This window comes from Podarcis cretensis (assembly GCF_951804945.1).
Source record: "Podarcis cretensis genome assembly, chromosome: 3".
Lineage (NCBI taxonomy): Eukaryota > Metazoa > Chordata > Lepidosauria > Squamata > Lacertidae > Podarcis > Podarcis cretensis.
In genome coordinates this window covers 117,059,838-117,084,259 of record NC_137172.1, presented here as the reverse complement: position 1 = coordinate 117,084,259, position 24,422 = coordinate 117,059,838, and the positions used below count along the sequence as shown (strand labels likewise).

At 40.8% G+C, this 24,422-nt stretch overlaps 1 protein-coding gene across 4 annotated transcripts in view; it reads left to right on the top strand.

Annotated features, from left to right (window-relative positions):
• Positions 1-24,422, top strand: part of ZC3H13 (zinc finger CCCH-type containing 13) — a 50,367-nt gene that overhangs the window by 4,292 nt on the left and 21,653 nt on the right. Inside the window, exons 2-6 of one of the 4 annotated variants that reach the window (XM_079969618.1) lie at positions 8,533-8,655; positions 10,278-10,387; positions 17,060-17,171; positions 21,559-21,667; positions 22,595-22,734. In XM_079969618.1, coding sequence (XP_079825744.1) covers positions 8,539-8,655; positions 10,278-10,387; positions 17,060-17,171; positions 21,559-21,667; positions 22,595-22,734 — 588 coding nt within the window. In that variant the 5' untranslated portion in view covers positions 8,533-8,538. Of the gene's footprint in view, positions 1-8,529; positions 8,656-10,277; positions 10,388-17,059; positions 17,172-18,923; positions 19,017-21,558; positions 21,668-22,594; positions 22,735-24,422 lie in introns of those variants that run through there. The other 3 variants (XM_079969617.1, XM_079969620.1, XM_079969619.1) reach the window with 3 other exon arrangements.

The following is a 24,422-nucleotide window of genomic DNA, read 5'->3' as shown; positions in this document are numbered from 1 at the left end:
ATACAGAGGAGTGGCAAAAGGTTACGTTTTTTTAAAGGTAACCTTCACATTCATATTATCTGAACTGTCCTGAGATCTTATGAAGAAGGGTGGCATATAGATCTAATAAATATTATGAACGTAATAAAAATTGCAGGAAAATGTAACTGCAGTGTTAGGGAATTGGCTGTTTTGGATTTATTAGCCCACAGTTGAAGCATGTGAGGTTGATCCTGTGTTTGTCCTATCAATGAGTATAAACTCTTGAGTAGAAGCTGGTATGAATAATAGTAACTGTGTTCCTAGGAACTCTGGAGGTTTCTTGGTGAGAAGTTCAGTATTAGTGCATAAATTGCCTGAAACACAGTTCACTCACCACCAGTGCCAATTTTCCTTGATAACATATATGTTGGCATTTCCAGAGGTGCCTTGTGTGAACTGGGAATTCACCCCAAAATGTGTTCCCTAGAACTGTTTGCACATGAAGGGAATTCTCACAAGAAAATTGGTGCATGAAGTGTTCCATTAGGGTAGGAAGTATGAAAATACCGTTCTCTAGGACAGTGAATGTGAGACTTTCATTTTTCATAGAAAAGGAAGTAAGTGTTACCACATGGCGATTCCACGTGGTCAGTGGCGTAGCGTGGGGGGTGCAGGGGGGGCCGGCCGCACCGGGCGCTTCATCTGGGGGTTAGGGTTAGGGGTAGGGTTAGGGGGCGCAAATCCAGGGTTAGGGGGCGCAAATTACTTGCCTTGCCCCGGGTGCTGACAACCCACGCTACGCCACTGCACGTGGTGGTGGAAATAGAAAAGAGGAGTCTATTTGGTTGCTGAAATTCTTAGAAATTTGATTCTGATACACCAGATGGCATTGGGAAAGCAAAGGGGGGGAAATTATGGGTGGAAAAATTGGTTTCTTTCCCAAAGACTTTAATTTCCCCCCGAAAAGAATAACTGGAATTTTTGGGGAAAAGTGATAACTTCGCATTTGCATTTTTTTTCTTTTGGAATATGTAGTATAAAGATTTTCATAAAAGATCTTTGAAATTGGTGGAGGGCGGATATTGTTATTGTTTGCTATTACGATATGTATTTTTGTGTTTTTATATTTTAAACTGCCCTTCAATCTGTGGATGAAGGGTGGTATAGAAATTTAATAAATAACAAACACCACCACCATACAATCTGCATAAAGCATCAGAGAATTATAATTCCTGTGTATACTGAAAACATACACAAAATTCACATCTGAGATACATTCTGTACCTATAAGATTCTGCCGTCTTTATGAGAGGACTATATAGGGCCTTCATTACTTGTGAATTGCTTCTTGCCTTCTTCTGGTGACTTTTGATCTAGGTTGGATCTAGACACATCAAAAAAGTGATTAAGTTAAACACATTATAAATTTCATAATGGAAATCCTGTTGACAAAAGACATCAGCGCCATCTGGTTTCACAGTATTATAACGCATATAAAGCGTTTTCTCTTTACCAGTGTAGCTGAGTCCTTAGTTTAGAGATACTAAATGCATGTATGCAGTCCATTTGACTTAACCCCTTCCTTGTTGTAGTTTCTTGCTCCCCTGAAACAACTTACCCTTACCCACTATGCAAGCGTACCCAATAGTAAGGTACAGTATATAGAGTGGGTCTCACTTCTGAGTAAGTGTGCATACGATTGCTATGTGTATTTCATAAATGCACTAAAGGATGCAGTTAAGTTATACACAATGCATTTTGTGTTAAAACACAATACGTTTTAACGTAAAATAAGTTTACATTTGATAAGAAATTATTGCATAGATTTAGTCCCAAAATTTCCACCCCCTACTAAAAAGGGGACCCATTTTCCCCCTCCCATGGATTTCATATTTTTGTAAATTTTACATATTGACCTAGGATTTGAAATTGTCTTCAAGCTCCTGGCCCCGTGCATTACATGCAATTCTCATGTAAGAGGTGCTTTCTGAACATATATATGCTAAACAGTTTATGTTTTATGTTTGCCTATTATGGTTCCCCCTCCCCCCAGTAACTCTGTGAATTGTACTTTCATTAGAGTGTTGAGAAAATTTAGATCTATAACTGCCTTCAAAGGCTAGCACCATGATCCAGTTAGGAAGCATGCAAAAAACACTACATGACCTATTTTTTTATACACATGTACTCTTCATGTCTGCACAGGCAGTTTTGTAATTAGTTATGGTGATTAAATACCTAGTTTTGTGAAACAGTCTTTCGATATGATGAAAAGGAGATAAGGAAAAAAATGCAGTTGAAAATAATCTGATATTGTCTCTAGCAATAGTTTAAATAAGTATGTCAGCAATATTTTTAAAAATAGACAGGCACATTTTAAGTATTCAGTGTGTGAGATATACTTGCCAGTTCTGTGTTTTATATGTGTGGAACCCTAATGGGTGATATGCAGCAGTGTCTGTCTTGTCAGTGGAAAGGACACAATTGGTAGAATGGATTTGCCAGCCCCCATCTGCCCCCCAGATTTGTTCCAGAGTGTTAGGAGATTCCACTGAGCATATTAAGATGGGAGGGGGTGCTGAAAAGGGAGGAATGGAAGGAGAATTTCTGTTGTGCAGGTGGAAGTCCACTTGTAGAACATTGAACAGTGTCCAGTCAGAATCAATTTTATCCAGCCATAGTTTGAACTTGTATTCAGAATTGAACTAACTAGTATACAGCGCTGTGGTAGCTATTGTTAAAACAACAGTTAAACAAGAAAAAAGGTAGCTATTGTTAAAACAATAGTAAAACAAGAAACATAATATTTTCTGGCAGCCAACAAATTTCAGGTCTCTAGATCAAAGGAATTTTAAAAACTGGTATACAGTGGTATCTCGGGTTACATACGCTTCAGGTTACAGACTCTGCTAACCCAGAAATAGTGCTTCAGGTTAAGAACTTTTATTTAGGATAAGAACAGAAATTGTGCTCCAGTGGCATGGCAGCAGCAGGAGGCCCCATTAGCTAAAGTGGTGCTTCGGATTAAGAACAGTTTCAGGTTAAGAACAGACCTCCGGAATGAATTAAGTACTTAACCCGAGGTACCACTGTACTTGCTTGAGAATCCCATATGTTTGGTTTTTTTAAGATAACCATATACTGATAGTAATTAAAGCTTACTTGTACTTTTGCAGCCAGAACCATATTGACAGCACTTCTCTTGCTTGCTTGTCACCTTAGGGGTAACCACAAACATCTGCACAAGTACAAAAATATCTGCAGGAAAAATTATAAGGGTGTATAGTCCTCTCCCCCCACCCTTCCAGCCTCATAACATTGAATGTTGGCTGAGTGAGGGGGAAATAGAATTAATTGTTGATACAGTAAGACAGATTATATTATTTACATATCTATATCTACAAACAAACACACACACACACACACACACACATTTTGATTGGGTAGAAAGAACCATATTATTGTATATGTAAGTCACTTTCTGGTCCACACTGAAAAGCTATTCTTAAATGTCCCCAGAGATGAAAGAGGGGGGTGGGTGTCCTCATAAATCATTGAAAAATCCAAATAATTTAATGTAGGTGGTCACCTGTGTGTCCACCTAAAATCCAGAGGTGAAAAATGGAGGGGGAAACTCTGCCAACATCTACTGCACCATTTGGTTGCAGGGTCCCAGGGTAGAATAATATTTCTCCAGATAGTTGGAAAATGAAGTAGTGTTGATTCATGAAGTGATCTTCCTATTTTCATCTTGTTGAAAATGGCATATTTAAACTGTAATTTCTCTTCCCAAGTGTATGGCATGGGCTGATAAAGAGTTGTAGTCTTTCAGCATCAGAAGAGCCCCAGGTTCCCCATCCATATTATAAGCTGCCTTGATAATTTGTTGAAGGTTGGGATATAAATAAAATAAGCATCCTATTGAAGTTGTGATGGACCAATTTTATTTTTTTTAAAAGATAAGTGCCACTATTTTAGGATTATTGAAATTCCTGCATTGCAGGGGGTTGAGCTAGGTGACCCTAAGGTTCCCTTCCAAATCTACAATTCTGTGATGGCAAACAAATTGTTTTGGAAGGAGCTCCAAACCTTGTAGGAATTTGTGAGACTTGACTGGATGATGCCCAGAGTCCTGTGTTGGCTTGACAGCTGGTATTTTCATACCGCAGAGACCACTGAAATTGAGTACATATTGTTTAAGGCCCACTGATCCCCAGTAAGTTCTGCAAATGGGACTGTTCTACACTAAACCATTAAAATTTGGGGCAAGCGAAGGTGGTTGGAATATTGAAGAGTGGGGCCTTTGTTACTGCTTTGCACATTTGAATCAAAGCTGCGTTTGGAGGATGCATCATGATATAGGAAAGCAAAACTGTACCTTTACATGTATCCTCCCCCCCCATTTAAGAAATGAATTATTTCATAAATTGCATAGCAACTTAATGAGCATAAAGTCAGGTTAGATAACAGGAGAGGTTACAGTACAAATTTAAAATCAATATTGTGTATTATTTTTTTAAGATGACTAGAATGCCTTCATTTCCTCCCCTGAAAAATCTTAAGGCAAATGTATATTCTGGAAAATACCTGGAACCTACCCTGTTGTTCTAAAATGAGATCCTCTACTATACATTACAAGTGAGGGATAGACAGTGTGATGCCCTCCAGATGTTGGATTACAACCAGTGCTATTTTTCTAGAAAAAGAGGTGCCGAAACACCATAGACACCTTTTATAATGGCAATGGCACCCACCTGAGAGGTGCCAGAACTAAGTTCTGGTGAGTTCCAGCTGAAAAAAAGCCCTGACCACAACTCCCTTCAGCCTCAGCTAGAGTAGGTTATAGATAGTGGGCGTTATAGTCAAACAACATTGGGAGGGGGCCACGTTTGCTATCTTGCTATAGATTCCAGTGTTAGAAAATGGGATAGGAATGCTAGGAGCCATGACATACTGAGTTGAACCTTGGCTTAGCAGGATTTCATGAATGGTCTATGCTTGCAGTTGCTTTACTCCTCCCCAGTCCTTTTTTGCTACTGTAGCCAGGTAAGCCGAGATTTGAATGTACAGTGGTACCTCTAGTTGCAGACTTAATCTGTTTTGGGGTGCCGTTCTCACCCTGAAAAGTCCGCATCTAGAGGTCCTCTTCCGTGCATGTGTGTGGCGCGATCGAGCGCTTCTGCACCTGTGTGAAGCGCGCAGATCATTTCTGCGCATGTGCGTGTGGCGAACCTGGATGTAAACACGTCCGAGTTTGCTGTGTTCGTAAGCTGAAAGTCTGTAACGAGCAAAACGCAACTGGAGGTACCACTGTAGTATGTTGTCCGAACCAAGACTGGTGATTAATGTGTCTTCTCACTACTCACTTTCTGTAATCAAGGTTGCTTCTGTTTCACTAGTTGGAGAAGGCATTTGAAGGAAGGTGGTAGAGCGGGGTAGCAAGAGACTGTTGCGGGAGGCAAACACAGCCATTGACTTGTGAGAGACGAATACATATTTGTTGTGCTGATACTGGTATAGCATGATATCCAACAACAGGTTCACCGATAGCAATGCCTTTCGTATAATACTACATTCACCTGCAATTACCGTATTTTTCGCTCTATAAGACGCACTAGACCACAAGACGCACCTAGTTTTTGGAGGAGGAAAAGAAGAAAACAAATATTTTGAATCTCAGAAGCCAGAAGAGCAAGAGGGATCGCTACGCAGTGAAAGCAGCAATCCCTCTTGCTGTTCTGGCTTCTGGGATAGCTGTGCAGCCTGCATTCACTCCATAAGACGCACACACATTTCCACTTACTTTTTAGGAGGGAAAAAGTGAGCTTTATAGAGCAAAAAAATACGGTACTTCCCACACAAATATTGTGTGCACGGAGGACAAGCTTTATTCACAGTAGATGCCCCTTAACTCAGTGAGAAAATTGCCATCTTGGGCCTGAAATGTTGGTGTTCATTTCATCTTCCCTCCTGACAAAGGGATTGTTCCAATTTATTGTTAAGTATTCCTTATGCTATTCACTTAATGAGTTCTCATTTTGAAAACAGTTGCTCCTTTGCCATCCTGCTCCCTGAGCTGCAATTTTCCCATCCGCGGAACAGATGTGTTGGTTACATGCTGGATTTGCAATTTCAGTTATTAAGATTACCGTAATTTTCGCTCCAAAACACGCACTTTTTTGCTCCTAGAAAGTAAGGGGAAATGCCTGTGCGTGTTACGGAGCGAATGCACTTGACCGGAGCCATGGTTGCCGCCAGCTTGCAGGGCTTTGCACGGCTCTAGCTTTGCTTGCTTTACAGCCAGGAGGAGGGGGAGGAGCCCAGGAGGAGGGAGGGAAGGAGAGCCATGGCAGCAAAGCGGGCAGCAGCCGCTTACACGGGAGGAGGGACAGACGGGAGCCATAGCGAGCCGGAAAAAGCGCCGCATAGCCAGCAACAGCTGCTGCAGCCTCAGCTAGCAAAGGTCCGTGCGCTCTCTAAACAGAGCAATGAGGCTGCAGAGGGATGGCAGGGCACAGGAGGGCTCTGAGCCACGAGCGCAAAGGAGCTGCTTACACTGCTGTAAGTGGCTTCTGTCCGGTTGGCTCCTTTAAAGCAACAGTGCTCTTTCCCTCCCCCTTCCCCGCTCAGCTCGCCGAAAAGCTCCTTTTCCACACACCCCACGCGAGCTCCTTCTCCCCTTAAACCCCTCTCCTGCATCATTAGCAGCATCCTTCTCCACACACCCCATGCGTGTTCCTTCTCCCCTTAAACCCCTCTCCTGCATCATTAGCAGCATACTTCTCCACACACCCCACGCATGTTCCTTCTCCCGTTAAACCCCTCTCCTGCATTATTAGCAGCATCCTTCTCCACACACCCCATGCGTGTTCCTTCTCCCCGTAAACTCCTCGCCTGCATTATTAGCCGCATCCTTCTCCACACACCCCATGCGTGTTCCTTCTCCCCTTAAACCCCTCTTCTGCATCATTAGCAGCATCCTTCTCCACACACCCCACACGTGTTCCTTCTCCCCTTAAACCCCTCTCCTGCATCATTAGCAGCATACTTCTCCACACACCCCACGCGTGTTCCTTCTCCCCTTAAACCCCTCTCCTGCATCATTAGCAGCATACTTCTCCACACACCCCACGCGTGTTCCTTCTCCCCTTAAACCCCTCTCCTGCATCATTAGCAGCATACTTCTCCACACACCCCACGCGTGTTCCTTCTCCCCTTAAACTCCTCGCCTGCATTATTAGCCGCATCCTTCTCCACACACCCCATGCGTGTTCCTTCTCCCCTTAAACCCCTCTTCTGCATCATTAGCAGCATACTTCTCCACACACCCCACGCGTGTTCCTTCTTCCCTTGAATGCTTTTCCTTCCCTCCCCCACTTAAAACGTGGTTACAAAGCACGGATCCACATGGATCCTCAGGATTTTTGCACTGGGTCACCCCAAGTTCACCATCAGATCACATAGCATATCCATGGCTACAGCCTGCATCAAAAAACACACACGCACCCACTGTTTCATGGGGCTGCAATGGCGCAAAAACGTGGTTACAAAGCATGGATCCACATGGATCCTCAGGATTTTTGCATTGGGCTACCCCAAACTCACCGTCAGATCAGCATGAACCACAAAAATCATACATCCACTGTTTTGTTTAGAATATTTTTTTCTTGTTTTCCTCCTCTAAAAACTAGGTGCGTGTTATGGTCAGGTGCGTGTTATAGAGCGAAAAATACGGTATAAAATGAAAGCCTTTTCCCTGGAAAAACCAGTCCTATAAATTAGCATGCACCAGAACTTAACTTAAATAGTGAGAAAATATGCAAACTTTTGATGTTATTATCATACTCGGAAAAAGATGAGTGCCACTTGGCTTGAATTACACAGATCAAGAACGCAGTTCATCTTACAGATGGGTCTAAATTGCATTAGTATCACAGTTGGCTGCTAAATAGGGCTTATTGGATACATTTGAGCACAAGTAGGTTCCACGTTTGTATTTTTGGCTAGGATCTGACGTCTGTCCCAATGCTTACCCCCTGAACTCTTGCTGGTAATGGATTGTGTAGCTCAAAGGAGAAGCAGCCCATCTTATCTCTGAAAGAAGCCACCCAGAACAGTGAATTACATTACAAACATTGGTATTGATTTGTTTGCTATTGTTTACAGATTCAGAAAAACTACTGTGACACAAAGACTGATCTATTTGGCATTATTTTTTCTAGGCACGTTGGTATCTGATGCCAGCAATACTTTTGGTTGCTGCTACAGATATAATTATTGTTTAGGAAAGGGAAAAAGTCTAGCTTTATAAGTCTGTTTTAGGTGTCACTTAAGTTGATATTATTTGAGATGATAGTGAAGGAAGGATAAAGAAGCCAAAACCTAGCATAAACATGGGCCCTGGTCATAACTAGTATGAAATAAAAATCATTATAATTCATCTTGAATACAATCCAGTATTTGTTGCTTTGATTTCTGCAGAAACTCCTGAAGATGATTTTTTCTATGAGTTCAGTTGCAATAGATCAGCTTGAGAATTTTACAGTGTTGCTTTTTTTTTGGTTGAAGTAGTACAAAATGTCAAAAATTAGAAGGAAGGTCACAGTGGAAAATACCAAGACCATATCTGATAGCACATCCAGAAGACCCAGTGTATTTGAAAGACTTGGACCCAGCACTGGAAGTACTGCAGAGGTGAGTTGAAAAGTATTATTTGTATTTAATGTAGCCCCTCCTCTCGTAGAGCAGACATGTTTGAGAATAGTGTTTCACTTCCCTCAGTTGTGGGAGTTTGTTTATGAAGGCTTTCTTATTGCAGTCGGATGCCTTGTGGATTATTATGCTGGGGGCATTGGAGCATAGCACAACCAGAGATGAGGCTGGGTGGAATGGACAGAGCCATGTTCCGAAGTAACATTGTTGGCTTTCTAAATACGGTTCAGGGAGATGAGAAGGAGTGTTGGGCCCACATGCTCATTTCTCCGTGTGCCAACTTTGGTGCTGCTGCCCTGATTAAACTAACTTACAGATCCTCATTGCATCCAAAATGGGCAGTGTGGGTTTAATGTTAGGATCAGGGTCTTAAACCAGAATCTATCCCATTTGCAACACCATGTGATGAGAGCGGATGGCCATGTGGAGCTGATGCTTTCCTCGGCTTAATAAATGATGATTTACTAAGCAAGGAATGCTAAATCCAAATTGGCTTGCACTCTCTTACGATATTTCCTGGGGAGAATCTGTGGTTAACTTTTGATTTCATGATATGGTATCCATGTGTGGAATAGAGAATACATTTCCCCCAAGCGAGATTGGCTACAGACTTGTTAAGGTAGTGGCGGTGTTGTCTTGCCCTGTTTAGTGCAGCTTGGCTTCATGGCTGCAACCATTTAGACATTCCTCTTCTGCAGGTTCCCTTATGTAATGCACCTTGTTTATTCCTGTGGCCTATAGTCTGAATTATGCAGGGAGTTAATGATTGAAGTACCCTTCTGTGGGGTGTGGCAAGACGGCAATTTGTTCTCAGTGCCATTTCTCAGATCTGTTGAGTGCTATAATTATTGAGGACCATTTATTTATTTCTGCTTTTGTGTTCAAAATGTACCCATACCCTGTAGGATGTGATGTGTGCATGGATGAATTGTACTTGCTTCTTTTAAAGTAGATGATTGGTCATCAGAAAAAAGAGACACACACACACACACAAGAAAATGTTTACATGCACACTTCACATCTGAGGTAGTACACATTAAACTTATGAGTCGCCTATTTAAAAAGCCTTTTATGAGGCCACCTACTATTTAGATGAGATAAGCACCATACAGCTAAGCGGAAGACAAAATCATGACTAAACTTCATACGTCAACAACTTAAGAACAAATCTCTGCAAGTGTGCGTATGCACACAGACACATATATAAAAGCAGAAATCCCTATCAGATTAAACAATACCAATAAACAATATTAAAACACTGGCTGATAAAATGAACTAAGGTTATTAAAAATGCTGAAAACTATTTAAGGGCCTGGAGAAAAGAAATGTCTTCACCTGCATTACGTATGAAGGTAAAGTGCGATTTTGACCCTTAGTTGGTGAAGAGATGTGGCGAGGCAGTGTAGTTAATGAAAATGCATTTTGAAATGTCTTGGGATAATCCAAAGTCTCATAAAGGATCACTATCAGATCTAAGACTATTGATTTTCATCAAGTTACTGTTGGGTGGGAATAATATGTGGAATTATTTGTTTTGTGAATTTTCACACAAGCAGTACTTCCAAAATTAGTTTGAAATTCACCCAGTAATGTCTGTCTCTTAGACACAGTGCCGTAACTGGCTGAAGACTGGCAACTGCCTCTATGGGAACACATGTAGATTCGTACATGGCCCTTCACCACGAGGTAAAGGCTTTAGCAGCAGTTACAGAAGGTAAATGAAGAACTCAGCTTTATATTCACATGCTTGCAAAAGCTGTTTTCTTGTAGTTCTTTAAAACTTACAATGCAGCAATATGGCTTTATTAAAAATACAATTAATTTGGAAGTGTGATTATGCCTTGCCTTTTGAGTGTAACTTCAGATTGATAAAATGTTCTTGTTGCATATTAATTTTTGCTTGAACAATTTTACCTGATGTTAAATGGGAATGGAAACCCTAATAAATGTATGGTTGCATAATGTTACTGCAGCTTCTGATTTGCTCAAATTTTGTATTGTAGCTGCTTAATACAACACTAAAAATCTCAACCTATGACGTCACTACAATCATTATTATTAGCTAGACAGTAAAACGGTTTATTGTACATTCACAATGTAGCATACCTTTGTGCCAAAACTGTGCTTTCATAACTGTGTCTCTACCACCAGAAGGCAGGATTAAAAATACTGCTTTAAGTGAAAATATTGTTTTGATTTGTAACTCCTGAAGAGCTACAGTTGTTTTTGTTTTCACTTTATGTAGCATTTTTTAAAGCTAAAATGCTTAAGATTAAATATCTACTATATGGAATTAATTCACAATTAAGTTTGAATACTGTGCAGTTAAAGATCTTCTGTAGGAGATTTAGGCTATAATCCTATACACAGCTACCTAGGAGTAAGCCCTTTTTAATGCAGTGGAACCTACAGTTGCGTAGACATGTATAGGATTGCAACGTCAACGATTGCTGAGAAATTGTATGTCTCGTGATGCTTTTAGGAATCATTTATTTTTTATTATAAAAGAGACAGAGAATGAAGGATAGCTGTGATGTGAAGCACAAGGTTATGATTGACATTTATTAATCTCACACAAGCATGGAATTGCAGTGAGGACTTGCTTCCCATTTGTAAATGCTTTTGTTGATTGCAGACTAAAAGATGTTAAGATGTACTCAGCCAGCAAACAACTACTCTGTAGGTATTATAGATTCAGGGCACCAGTGATGAAAGGAGAACGAAACCAAACAGAAGCTTAAAATATTATTTCCTCACCCCACAGTAGATTTCTTCGTGTAAATTCATTTGCTAGTCTTGATTATACATAGTGACGCTATATCACTGATATACTCCGTCGTAGCATGCCTTCAGTTTTTTAGCCAATGTGGGACCACCAGGCGAATCCCGAGGCGCCATTAAATATTTTTACAAAACCATAGGGGGCAAATCTCCCCCCGCAAATAAAAAAAAAAACCCCAGGAAGATTGTGCATGCCTGCAGTTACACGAGGGAGAGGTGTGGAGCAATGAACAGCAATTGCATGTGCAACCCAGAGAGGCATTTAACTCTGCCTGGTGCTGTTAAGCTGAAATGACAGGAGCTCAGAAGAGAAGACAGCCGAGAGGACAGTGGCAATGGAAGAACAAGAAATGAAGGGGGAGGGAAAGAGCCTAGGGAGCAGAGGAGAGCTGGAAAGGAGAGGCAGCTTACAGGATGGAAGCAGGAGGGATGATGGGAGCAGAGGTTCCTATGTGGCAGCAAGACCAGTAACAGCAGCGAGATGACAGAGAACAGGGAATGAGTGAGAGCTGTGAAATAGGAGGCAGGGAGTGAAAAAGTCGAGTCCTGAAATGGGAGTGACAGGCAGAGAGAGGAAAGAGAATAGGGCTGAGTAGGGTGCTAAATTGTTTAATTAATCCAGGCCACATTTTGTTTTGGATCTGATTTAGTAACATAAAACTGATTTTTCTTTTAAATACAACCTAAATGTGTATTTATTAGTGTGTGTTTTTTTAAGTGTGTGTGCGCGCGTGCGCGTGCAAAGTAGCTTTGCCAAATAAAGGGTAAAGGGACCCCTGACCAATTAGGTCCAGTCGTGGCTGACTCTGGGGTTGCGGCGCTCATCTCGCTTTATTGGCCTAAGGAGTCGGCGTACAGCTTCCGGGTCATGTGGCCAGCATGACTAAGCCGCTTCTGGCGAACCAGAGCAGCGCACGGAAACGCCTACCTTCCCGCTGGAGCGGTACCTATTTATCTACTTCACTTTGATGTGCTTTTGAACTGCTAGGTTGGCAGGAGCAGGGACCGAGCAACGGGAGCTCACCCCATCGCAGGGATTCGAACCGCCAACCTTCTGATCAGCAAGTCCTAGTCTCTGTGGTTTAACCCATAGCGCCACCCGCATCCCTAGTTTTGCCAAATAGTTACTCATAAATTTCATGTACAAATATGCTTACTAGACTAGGGGAGAGGGAGAGTCTTTGAAATCAGTAGATTTCTGTGCTCTCTTTACATTTGCAAGGGGACCTATCCCAAGTGCAGATGTAACACAGATGATCTCTTGACAACAGTTGAGAGATCAGGAGCAGGGTTGCAGGCTCCCTTCTCCAGAACAAATTCTCCTTCCTCTTGTTCGCCTTCTAGACTGGAAGCATAATATTGTAAAATACTGTGTTTTGTCAAGTTAGAGCAAGGATGTCTGTTCACAGTTGAAATTTCTATAGTCGTGTTCTTTGCAGACATAAGGAAAGGGGAATTGCACGTAGAGGAGCACAGCCATCAATATATTAAAGGAAAGTTGCTGTCCTTCAAACACTGAACAGTTGAACAACTCTGCTTACTAAAAACCACATGTTTTATTAAATCCATTTACCTCTCCATTTACATGAAAGTTCCACTCCTTTCGAGAAAAACTGTTTCCAAGTCAAATAAAATGTATTTCTTAGAATCATAGCCAAAGCCAGTATGAACTGGAATAAACCATAAACCTTTAAAGAAATAATTAAAACTGGATACTTGTTACTTTGAGAGCTTATTTGTGATTTTAGTGTATGTGTGGATATGTGTGTAGCATTACGCTGCATGTAGGAAAGTACTAAGGGATGCATATCACTTTCTTGAGGATTGCGCCATGACTAGATTTCCTTTTGGATAAAAGAAATTGTTGGAACTATTGCTGATGGGCACAATGCCTTTTGAAATACCCCCAGTAACTGCAAAGTAGGAGTTTACTGCTTAACTTACGTGTAAAAATCTGACGCAAGTGTGTTCTAGGTATAAAATACTGTTTCCCTGGGGCTGAAACAATATACTTTTCAGTAGTGCTATTTTTCTAGAAAAAGAGGAGTCAGGACTCACCATGAATACTTCCCATGTTCTCTTATAATGGCAATGGCGCCCACCTTGAGAGATGCTGGAATTGAGTTCCTTAAGTTCCAGTTGAAAAAAAAGCCCTGCTTCTCAGAACATATAAAATATACAGAAAGCTCTCTGAAAGCACTGAACATTGTCTATGTAGGAGATGGTTGGACTATTTTATAGTGTTTTCAGGTACTGTATATTACTTAGTTTTCAATATGGGTACAGTCCTCATTTTCATTCCTCCCCCCAAATTACAAGTTTCATACTAGCTCTAAGGCAGTTGTATAAGGGTTCTATTTGAATGAACAATTACTTCTTAAAGAGAAACAAAAAAATTAAAAAATAAAGAGAAACAAAATAAAAAAGCTCAAACCAATAACAAACTTAGTTGGTCTCTAAGGTGCTACTAGAAGGAATTTTTTTATTTTGTTTTGACTATGGCAGACCAACATGGCTACCTACCTGTTCTTAAAGAGAGTAAAGTTTTTATATAAAGAGTAACATACTATTCTCTGGATTGCAGAATATGCCCTTCTTGAATACTTGCAATTCACACAAAGTACTAAAGTAATCCAACACCTTCTAAAATTACAGATATCTGGAAAAACGTTCATTGCATAGTCAAATTTGACTGGACTTAACCGTCCGGGGTCCTTTACCTTTACCTACATTACTTGAATATATTTTTTTTGTAAAGAGGAAGTAGAAATGAATTTCTTTTCATGAATTTTGATTCTCCAGATATGCTTCCTTTATAGCTCAATTCCTGAGGCTCTTTACTTCTAATTTTGATTTGTTAAAAATTGAATATGGAGAATAGCAAGGTTTTTTAGGTATGTGGTTTTTCTGGTTTCATATTTTATATTAGAACTTAAACCATAAAAAGAATCCTTTTGACATAGCATCAGAAGGCACCTGTTACTTATGGATGAAATAAGTATTCGGAGATTGAAATGGAGCTTGTTTCCATAAATATTGTTGGAACATCTAAGGTTCTAGAATTTTCTGCTGAATTAAATCCTTAGCCTCTTCAGATTTAAGACTCTCTTTGCCTCTGTAGGATTTTAAGCTGAGCTAAATCCAAACAACATTTTGTAGCATATTTTAAGTACAGTATTGAAAGTAGCTGGCTCTTTCTTATACATGAACACAATGATTCTTACTAAGATGGGAGACGGGACTGAGAGAATAAGGGCTTGCCTAAAATCACATGGTAAATTTGTTATCAATATTAGATTTAATTAGTGACCTCCTTTGTTTACAGTATTACTTGCGGAGTTAGCTAAAAAAATTAAAATGAGAAATACATTCTCATTCACCTTAAAGAATGGGAAGCAATATTTTCTATGTCACAACCACCACCCCAGGTTTGCTTCAAGAGTATCTGCTCAACAGGAAGCCATAGCCAACCCTTGGTCTCCCCTGAGTATACGCGTATTACATGTGTGGTTTTGAACACCTGTTTTTCACATTCACAGTTTACATTTTTAGGTGCGCACTTGAGGTGTCCACCTGAAAGAGTTTACTTGCAGAAGAGAGAGGAAGCTCTTTGAAACCTGTTTCTAGTTTCCTTACAGTCAAAACTTCCTAAATAAACTAAATATTTAAGCTCAGGAGAATGGGATGTATTTTCCTCCCTTTCCCCCCAAAATCAACCCATTTCGTCTTTTGAGTGATAATATTTTATTATAAACTTTAGTTAAGATACGATGAAAATAAATGCAAGATGCCAAGGTTTTTCCCCTTGAGATTCATCTTCACAAGTTAACAACTGATTCAATCATGTTTGTTTTATTTTCTTTTATTTTCATAGCTAGATATATTGTCTCAAATTGAGCATGTACTTAGAATGAGCTGGGCTGAGTAGTTAGCACAGGGTGAAGAAATATTGACCCTTGTATTGCTTCAGATTCAAATCAGAACTTTTTTCAACTTTGGGAAATGTAGAACAATCAGCAAAAGCTGATCGTGGTGCCCTGCAGACATTGTTGGACTCCCAACTCTATTTTCCAATGACACTTAGAGAGTATCATACTCTTCTGTCATGTGGAAGAATAAATGCAGACCAGGATTGTAAGAGCTACTTCAAGCATCCTCAAAGCTTTCACTAGTCCAGTGGAATTTCATGCTTTTCTTCTTATGTCCCAGCCCCACTCCACAGAACTGGATATTGCACATAACTTTATCTGCATTAGGCATGTTCAGATTTTCAAAGGAATACTGGGGTAGTGTGTTATTGCACATAATTACAAGATGGCTCATTTGGTTGTTGGAAAGCAGCGACTGGATAAGGTTTGGCATATCTTAGTCATGGGAAAATGTCAGAGTATGCAGGAATCATTCTGATAGGTTTTTATTGTTGTTTTTAACCTGGAATTTCCTTCATTTTGTTAAGGTTCCAAGTAAGATCAATTATGTTCAGAGTTAACCTTCAGTGGTTTACTTGTATTAAGTTAGATCTGGCGTTCTGTATATATCATGTATTTTGAATTGCCCTGGGGCAGGCTGGGAGATTGTTAGCTTGTTATGTATTTTCTGAAAAAAATATTATTTAAAACTACAAAAAGGGTTACCAGGAGAGTGCCCATGGGTGCCAGTGTGCCCACCATAGCCTCCTATGGCACCTGTGATTGATCTCAGTAAATACGCCTCCAAAGTCCACAGTGCACAAAAGACAGCTTGCTTGTCCGGTTTAGCTCTTGTTTGCACTGGTTCGGCCTCTTTTACATGGAATATGCCCCCTTAAACATGCTCGCATTTCATTGGATGCTAGGATTGGATACCTAGCCTCCCTCCCATATGTTCTGAACAGAGGAGAGGCATAACAAGATTTTCTCTGTGAGTGAACGTGGTGGGGGCTGATGGAGGTGCCTTTCCAGCCCATTGATGGGGTGGTTGATGTGGGGGCATGACTGTGTAGTCCTGTCTCTTTTGCTGCTCTTTTAGATGTTGCAGCCATTTTATGTTATGCCACCCCCCTCCCTCAATGGCCATCTTGTGGCTGGTGGCCACGGCACCAAATTCCAAAATTTCCAAATTCCAAATTTCCAAATTCCAAGTGTGCCCAATGGCCCAAAAAGGTTGGCGACCATAAAAATGCAAGTTGTTTGCAGTAGAATGACATTTATATCTCAGCCTAATCAAGCATTGGGTCTCATGAAAGTGAATTGCTAACATACACTGGAAGACACAAGGAAACTTTTAGGCAAACTTTTTATTTTATTTCCTTTAGGTAAGGGATGATTTTCTAGGGCAGGGAACTTCCTTGGATTATGGTAGTTCATACTTTTTGTGCAGTTCCCGAACAACAGTTAAACTTGTTTAAAAGGGTTAGGCAAGCCTTATTCATACTGGGTAGCGTTAATGGGCCATTTATTTAGGGTTGGACATTATTGTATAGGGTATTACATGGCAGGAGCTGAGTGAAGACAGGAAACATGATGGCAAAGCACAACTGTATTATAAAACTGCAGATCTCAAACCTGTAAACTGTATTTTTAAAAAGAATGTAGAAGCAGTTATATTTTCTGTCTATATTGTATAGGTCACCCGAAAGGCCTACAGGGGATCTTCGGGAAAGAATGAAGAATAAGCGTCAAGAAATTGAAGCTGAACCACAGAAGCATAATACAGAAGAGCAATCTTCTCCTGTCAGGGTGAGCATGGGATGTTCATGTATCTCCTTGCTTTCTTCAGTTGTTTTGGGATGCAGGGTTTCCTAATGTGGAACAAAACTGAGCACTGTGTTGCACTTAACCCCAGTTACCCAAGATGTGTTTAGAATTCCCTGGTCAGGATCCATTGACCCTAACAACTAGTTCTGTATTCCCAAGCAGAGTTGTGTTTGTGTTCTCAAACAACACTACCACATCACACCGTCCCTGCCTGGTCCATGCTGAAAACAAATGCCTTTTGACACAGGGCAAAGCACTTTATGACATAACATGAGATTTTCCTATTCATAGGGAAAAATTCACTGAGCAAGTCCAAGCCATTGGGTGCACCAGAGGTAGGACTTCTTAAATGTTTTTTTTTTTAATCTTGGCCTTAACTTCTCAATGTAGATTATTGATTGGGCCCACACATACATGAGCGGAAGTGTGTGCATATAACAGGGATTTTTCCACCTCTCTTCTCCACTGAGCTTGCCTCCTGTGACAACCAATCATCTCCTGAGGGTTGGAAGTTCACTTGCATAAGAAGCCTGGACCCAGTTTCGTGTGTGCTACATCAGACTTTTCCAAACAATTCCCCAAACCACAGGACAGTTTTTTTAGCTCCACTGGAGGAAGGTCTCAGAAGGCCTCATTCAAGGGAACATTTGCACAACAGTGGTGAAAACTCACCTTAAGATTTTCACCTCTGCCCAATTGAAAAAGATGGAATGTTTAATATTATATTAAAACCTAGCCAAAATTGCTTCAGCATATATACAAGGTAAACTCATTAGGGTTTCAGTAGAACACAATCTTCAATTTTCTGTGGTATTTACTACTAGAAGGAAGACATGGTAGTTTATTTGAGAAAGGTTCCTCTGTGCTAAATTGGATATAAACCAGAACAAAAATCCATTTTTTTTCTTTCTTTGTACAAAAATTGAGAACTGAGATATTGATGCAATCTGTACAGACATAGATTTCTGGGGCCTGGAATCTTTACTTTGTGTGACAACGTTGGTAGCTGAAAGCTCTAGTTAGAATGTGCATTGCTTAAGAAATATGAAGCTTCTGTTGCTTTTCAGATTCTCTAAGAAACCAGTCTTCTAATGACTTCTTAAGCTGTCTTTTTACAGCCTTAATTATTTTAAATGAAATGAGAATTATTTTAAATGAAATGAAACCCTCCAAAGGGTTAACTTAACCCCCCCCCCAAAATATTGGATTGTATCCAGTGAAGTCATCCCATTAAAACACAAGGACTGTACAATGGGACTTCCTCTTCCTGTCCCACCCACCACAAATGAGGTCCACACTGTTGAGGGAACTCCCGGAACAGATTGTGGGTGGGCACAGGGGGAAGAAGTTCTGTGGCAGAGGTGGAAATCCTTGCACTAGTGGGACAACTTCATTGGACGCTACCCTAAGACTTCAGTGGTTCAGAATGTAAATACTTTTCAGGATCCTAAAATATGGTTGACCAAGGGAAAATAATGTAAAATGCTCCACATCACTGACAAATGCTCATGAATGTCTAAAATGCTCATGAAAGTCACATTTCCAAGTCTGGTGAGAGACTCTAGGACTCCCAAGTGCTTTTTAGTATGTCCCCTAATTTCACATCAGATTTTGTCAGACAAAATCGTAGTCATTTGCCTCAGTCAAGACCCCCAAACCCATAACAATAATCAGCTTTTCTTTTTAAAAGAAATGGCTGAAATAAGTAACAACACTTGATTGGATTGTTTATAGAAGTTCTAAATTGAAGCAGTGTGGGGAAATCTTGCATTTTGGATGGAATAGCTGGCCGATTCAGAAGGAAAACTTCATTTTCAGGTTCCACGTGTGAGTGGTTTGTTTATATCATTACTTGTATATATTAAAATGCTTGGAAGCTGACTAACCCATGAGGGTATTGAAATTATTAGTTCCCTGACATTTGGTCCAAACATAAACCAAGGCACCCTGGTCAGTAACTAGGCTGAAAATGGGACATTTTAAAATCTGATTGTCGACCCATGACCATGCATGGCAAATCCTGAGCAGTTTTAGTGTTTATGAATATTGCTTGACATCACAGTACTGATCAGCCAACAAGATAGAGGCAGTATATGATTATATGGCTTTCAGCCTACTTGTTCTCCCTAACCAATTTGCGAAATTTCATAGCCATGCAGAAAGTTGTTGGGTGTGTGTGTGTTAGTGGGCCACATTCCCCGCCCCTGATTTCCCCCATTCAACACCCCAGTTTCTGACCCTATCACATTCAGAGCCAAACACTGGATCCTTCCCCCTGGATCCTGAAGACCCAGGCTTTTTAAGGTGATGACTGTTGTAGAAAGAGCAAAGAGACAAGCCTTTTGCAGATTAAGCCTCCTAGTCCAGTTTGCTGCAGTAATGAATGCAGCATGCTTGAGGGACAGGTAAGGGAATCTCTTACCTGTACCTTCCTGCCAAGGAGCTGAGCACAGTTTTTGCGTTTGGGGAGGTTAAAGATTCAGAAATGCATCTCCTTCCACTTGGTTGCAGAGGAGTGGTTACCACCACTTGTTTGATATGGAAGAAAGGAATATATCACCCCACCTTGCCTCTTGTTTATACAGTTAAAATATACTCAGGAGTATTTTTGTGTCCCTGAAGCCAATGCTTTTTTCCCTGATTAACATCGTGGTCTTTTGCATTCTTGCACCAGTCTCATAGGGTAGCTGTTTAAAACTTAGCATTTGCCAGGAAACAATCCATCTATGCTGATGTATTAATTTGTTCTGCTGGAGTATCTTGCATTTGTTTTATGAATGTAATCTTATTGCTGATTCTGTGCTGTTCATCACACTGCCACATTTTTTCAAAGGTGGTCTTTGTAAAATAAATTAGCAAGCTGACATAGGCCTGAAAAGTAAATAGCATTTACCTGGTGAGTGTGTAAATGCAAAATGGAGCCTCCAGTTGTTTTAGAAATTAAGGGTTGGAAATGAAGATACAGCTGTCCTCTTAACTTCCCCGGGCCCTTTCCTGCACAACTTCTATATGCCCACAAGGGCTTAATGGTGTGGATATAAGATCTCTACATCCAGCACCCTTGTTACAGAACTGCCTTAGTGATTCAGCTCACCCCTGCTTTCTACCTATCCAGTAGCTACTCCTCTCTGATTTCAGGACTTGTCTCCCACACAAGTCCTACTGGAAATTAAGCTCTAACATTTCCAGACATCTGGCTGAGTAACTTGCACCCTTCTGGCTACAGTGGTGCCTCGCAAGACGAAAAGAATCCGTTCTGCGAGTCTCTTCGTCTAGCGGTCTTTTCGTCTTGCGAAGCAAGCCCATTGACGGCTTAGCGGATTAGCGGCTTTTAGCGGCTTTTAGCGGCTTTTAGCGGCTTTTAGCGGCTTTTAGCGGCTTAACAGCTTAGCGGATAAGCAGATAAGCGGCTTAGCGGCTTAGAAAAGGGGGGGGGGACCGCTGGAACTCGCAAGACATTTTCGTCTTGCGAAGCAACCCCATAGGAAATTCGTTTTGCGAAGCACCTCCAAAACGAAAAACTCTTTCGTCTAGCGAGTTTTCCGTCTTGCGAGGCATTCGTCTTGCGGGGCACCACTGTAGTGAGCTTTTCATACAGCTGGTTCAGTAGCTCTGTTTTGAGGACCTGAAATCCCACCACAGGAGATAGCACAGAAATTCCTGAGCTGGTTTCAGGGTGTGTGTGAGGGGAGGGAAGCCCAGTTTACACTAGAGGAGGTCCTTTTGTGGGCTTCCACTTGCACGGCTGGTTAGTTGGATCCCACCCATATTTTAATATCCTGATTTGTGAATAAACTGACATTTGAACCAACCAGTTTCCTGAATTTGGACGCTAAGGAAACTCTTCATTCAGAACCAATATCAACAGCCTTGTTTTATTTCCTAATTGTTCAATCCCCAAGCTTTTAGAATTCTAATCATTATATCTGAACTAAGCCTTTCTCTTTTTTCAGTTCTTGTTGTAAGTATTCCTTGACACACATGGCATACTAGAAGGAAGAGTATGTTCTATAAGTCTTGAGTTTTCAACCTATTCTTTTTTTAATATCTGGATGGAACTTGGAAAAAGCAAACCCTTCTTGAATGTTTTCATGAAAAAAGCAATTAGAATCATGAAGTGGGGGGGGGACACCCCAGCCCCCCTGCTAAATGTGCCTGCTTCCAACTATTGTTTTTAAAAATCAACTGACTTACTATTTATTTATTTGAATTTCTATACCACCTTTTTTCCAAGGATCACAGGGCAGTTTATAATATAAAAGCACAAAAATGCATAACGTAGTAAGAAACAAAACAACACACACACACATCGCCCACAGTTCTAAAGGCCTGTTTTGTTTGAATTTGCCTGTTTTGTTTTCCTCTGTAGAAAGAGTCCTCCAGGGGGAGGCACAGGGGGAAGGAAGATATTAAAATTACCAAGGAGAGAACTCCAGAAAGTGAAGAAGAAAATCCCGACTGGGAAACAAACAGAGACGGTAGGTGCCATGGCCTACTAGATTCATGGAGCCAAAATAAAAAATAAAAAATGGACTGAGAGAACTGCAAAGGAGTGAACTTGAATTCTTAATAAATACATCTCCTGAAATAAAATTATTTTTAGTAGCTTTTGAATCCTGAGTAGTTTTTAAATAAGAAAGTAGACTAGACAAGATTGGATACATGGTATGCAAGAAAAGTGTATTGGTTTGTCTAGTTTTAAAATCTCTCTTTTCAAAATACATTTAGAAATATGTACTGCGGAAGCATTACATAGAGTCCAGAGGGAGAGCAAAACATCGCTGTTGAATGGAGAATAGAAATGAATGTAACAATAAGGCTTTCAGAACGATCAGACAATGTATTATATAAAGGCACATTTAATAATAGTCGAACGGTCTCTTTAGCACAGGAAAAAGCAGTTCTGATGGAGTGGAGAAGCATTGGTGATGGCACATTTTTCTGCCCACCTTTTCCCCTGTCTAAATCTCCTTGTGTTAGACTAAGTGTTGTTCATAGGATAAAAGTTATGCCACCCGGAACTCTTTGGGGAAAGCATTATTTAAAAATAGGTAATTTAAAGAATTACCTTTCAGGGTAACATAGTTTAGGCCGCTGACATCACTGAATAATTTCCGTTCTAAAAATCAGTGTCTTCCTGATTCCTAGTAATGTTACATTGATCACCCTGAACCCTAATATCCTTATCCATTAAATCCGTGTTCCTCAACTTGGTTCCCCAGCTGATGTTGGACTATATCTCCCACCATCCCTAGTTAGCAGGACCAGTGTCGGGGGTGTTGTGGTCCAACAACAGCCGGGGACCCAAGATTGCATCAAATTATAGTCATCCTATAGTTGACATGTTTTTAATATGTCAAGGATACCATTTCACTGACTTCTTTTGTTTGCTTTAATAAATTAAGATTCTGATAACGGAGACGTTAACTACGATTATGACCACGAGCTTTCTTTGGAAATGAAGCGTCAGAAGATCCAGAGAGAGTTAATGAAGCTTGAAGAGGAAAACATGGAGAAAAGGGAAGAGATAGTAATTAAAAAGGAGGTTTGTATCTCAAAAATAAAACACCACACAGCCAATAAAAGTTTAAGAATTAAGATTTGAACAAGCCTTCAGGATAATAGTAGTTAGTGACACATCTGTTGCTGATAATGGCATACACTGTGTGCTACGTGCTCTTGAGCTTCCTTTTAGCTCCACAAATAAATGTGGAGTCACAGCAATTTGTTTTTATTTATTTCATAAAATTTATAAGCTGCTTGAATGTAAAGAAAAAAGTCAAAGCAGTTTACAAAAAACAATAAAATTATCACTAAGTTATAATAATAGTATAAGACAAAAAAGCTAGAATAATAGACTAAAAACAGATTAAGGCTCATATCAACTTTCTAGACATCAGGGTAGACATGTCAAAAAAATATTTTTAGCAGGCACCGAATAGGAGCGGGTTTTGTGTGGCGCCTGTTAATAGTTCTGCCAATCAAAGTGGTTGAGTGAGCCCATATGGGGTAAGGCAGTTTTCGTAAATAAAACCAAGTTGTTCAGGGCTTTATCTACTAATAAGGACCCTGACCATTGGATCCTGTCATGACCGACTCGGGGGTTGCAGCGCTCATCTCGCTTTATTGGCCGAGGGAGCCGGCATACAGCTTCTGGGTCATGTGGCCAGCATGACTATGCCGCTTTTGGCTAACCAGAGGAGCGCACAGAAATGCCGTTTACCTTCCCACCGGAGCGGTACCTATTTATCTACTTGCACTTTGACGTGCTTTCAAACTGCTAAGTTGGCAGGAGCAGGGACCGAGCAACGGGAGCGCACCCCATCACGGGGATTCGAACCGCCGACCTTCCGATCGGCAAGTCCTAGGCTCTGTGGTTTAACCCACAGCGCCACCCGCGTCCCTTATCTACTAATAGTAACACCTTGAATTTGGCCTGGTAGCAAATTAGCAACCAGTGCACAACTCTTTATCCTTTTTGTCATTTCGTACTTCATTTTTATTATCGTAATTTTCAATTGTTTTTAATATTGTGCTAAGAACCCTGGGCTCTTAGACTGAATAATTGATAATTGATAATAAAAATAATTTTGAATGATTTCCATGATCTCAACTTTCAGTGATAGTTTGATAAATGTCTTCCTAACATGCGTGTATATCCCAATCAAGTTGTCTTTGTATCTGTGCTTCCGTAGCCAAAACCACAGCCAGAAAGCAAGTATCAGAGTTGGAGTAACCCTGAGACAACAGTACAAAAGAATATTTAGGGGAAGGAACTCGAAAGGGGTGGGGGCACAAAACAACGGCATGTTGTTGAGAGATTGAGGGGTGCAGGAAACCAGAAGGGACAGGAATTAGAAGACAGACTTGGAAGACAGAAACAGTTGTTGTTGTTGTTGTTTAGTTGTTTAGTCGTGTCCGACTCTTTGTGACCCCATGGACCAGAGCACGCCAGGCACTTCTGTCTTCCACTGTCTCCCGCAGTTTGGTCAAACTCATGCCGGTAGCTTCGAGAACACTATCCAACTATCTCGTCCTCTGTCGTCCCCTTCTCCTTCTTTCCCAACATCAGGATCTTTTCCAGGGAGTTTTCTCTTCTCATGAGGTGGCCAAAGTACTGGAGCCTCAGCTTCAGGATCTGTCCTTCCAGTGAGCACTCAGGGCTGATTTCATTAAGAATGGATCGGTTTGATCTTCTTGCAGTCCATGGGACTCTCAAGAGTCTCCTCCAGC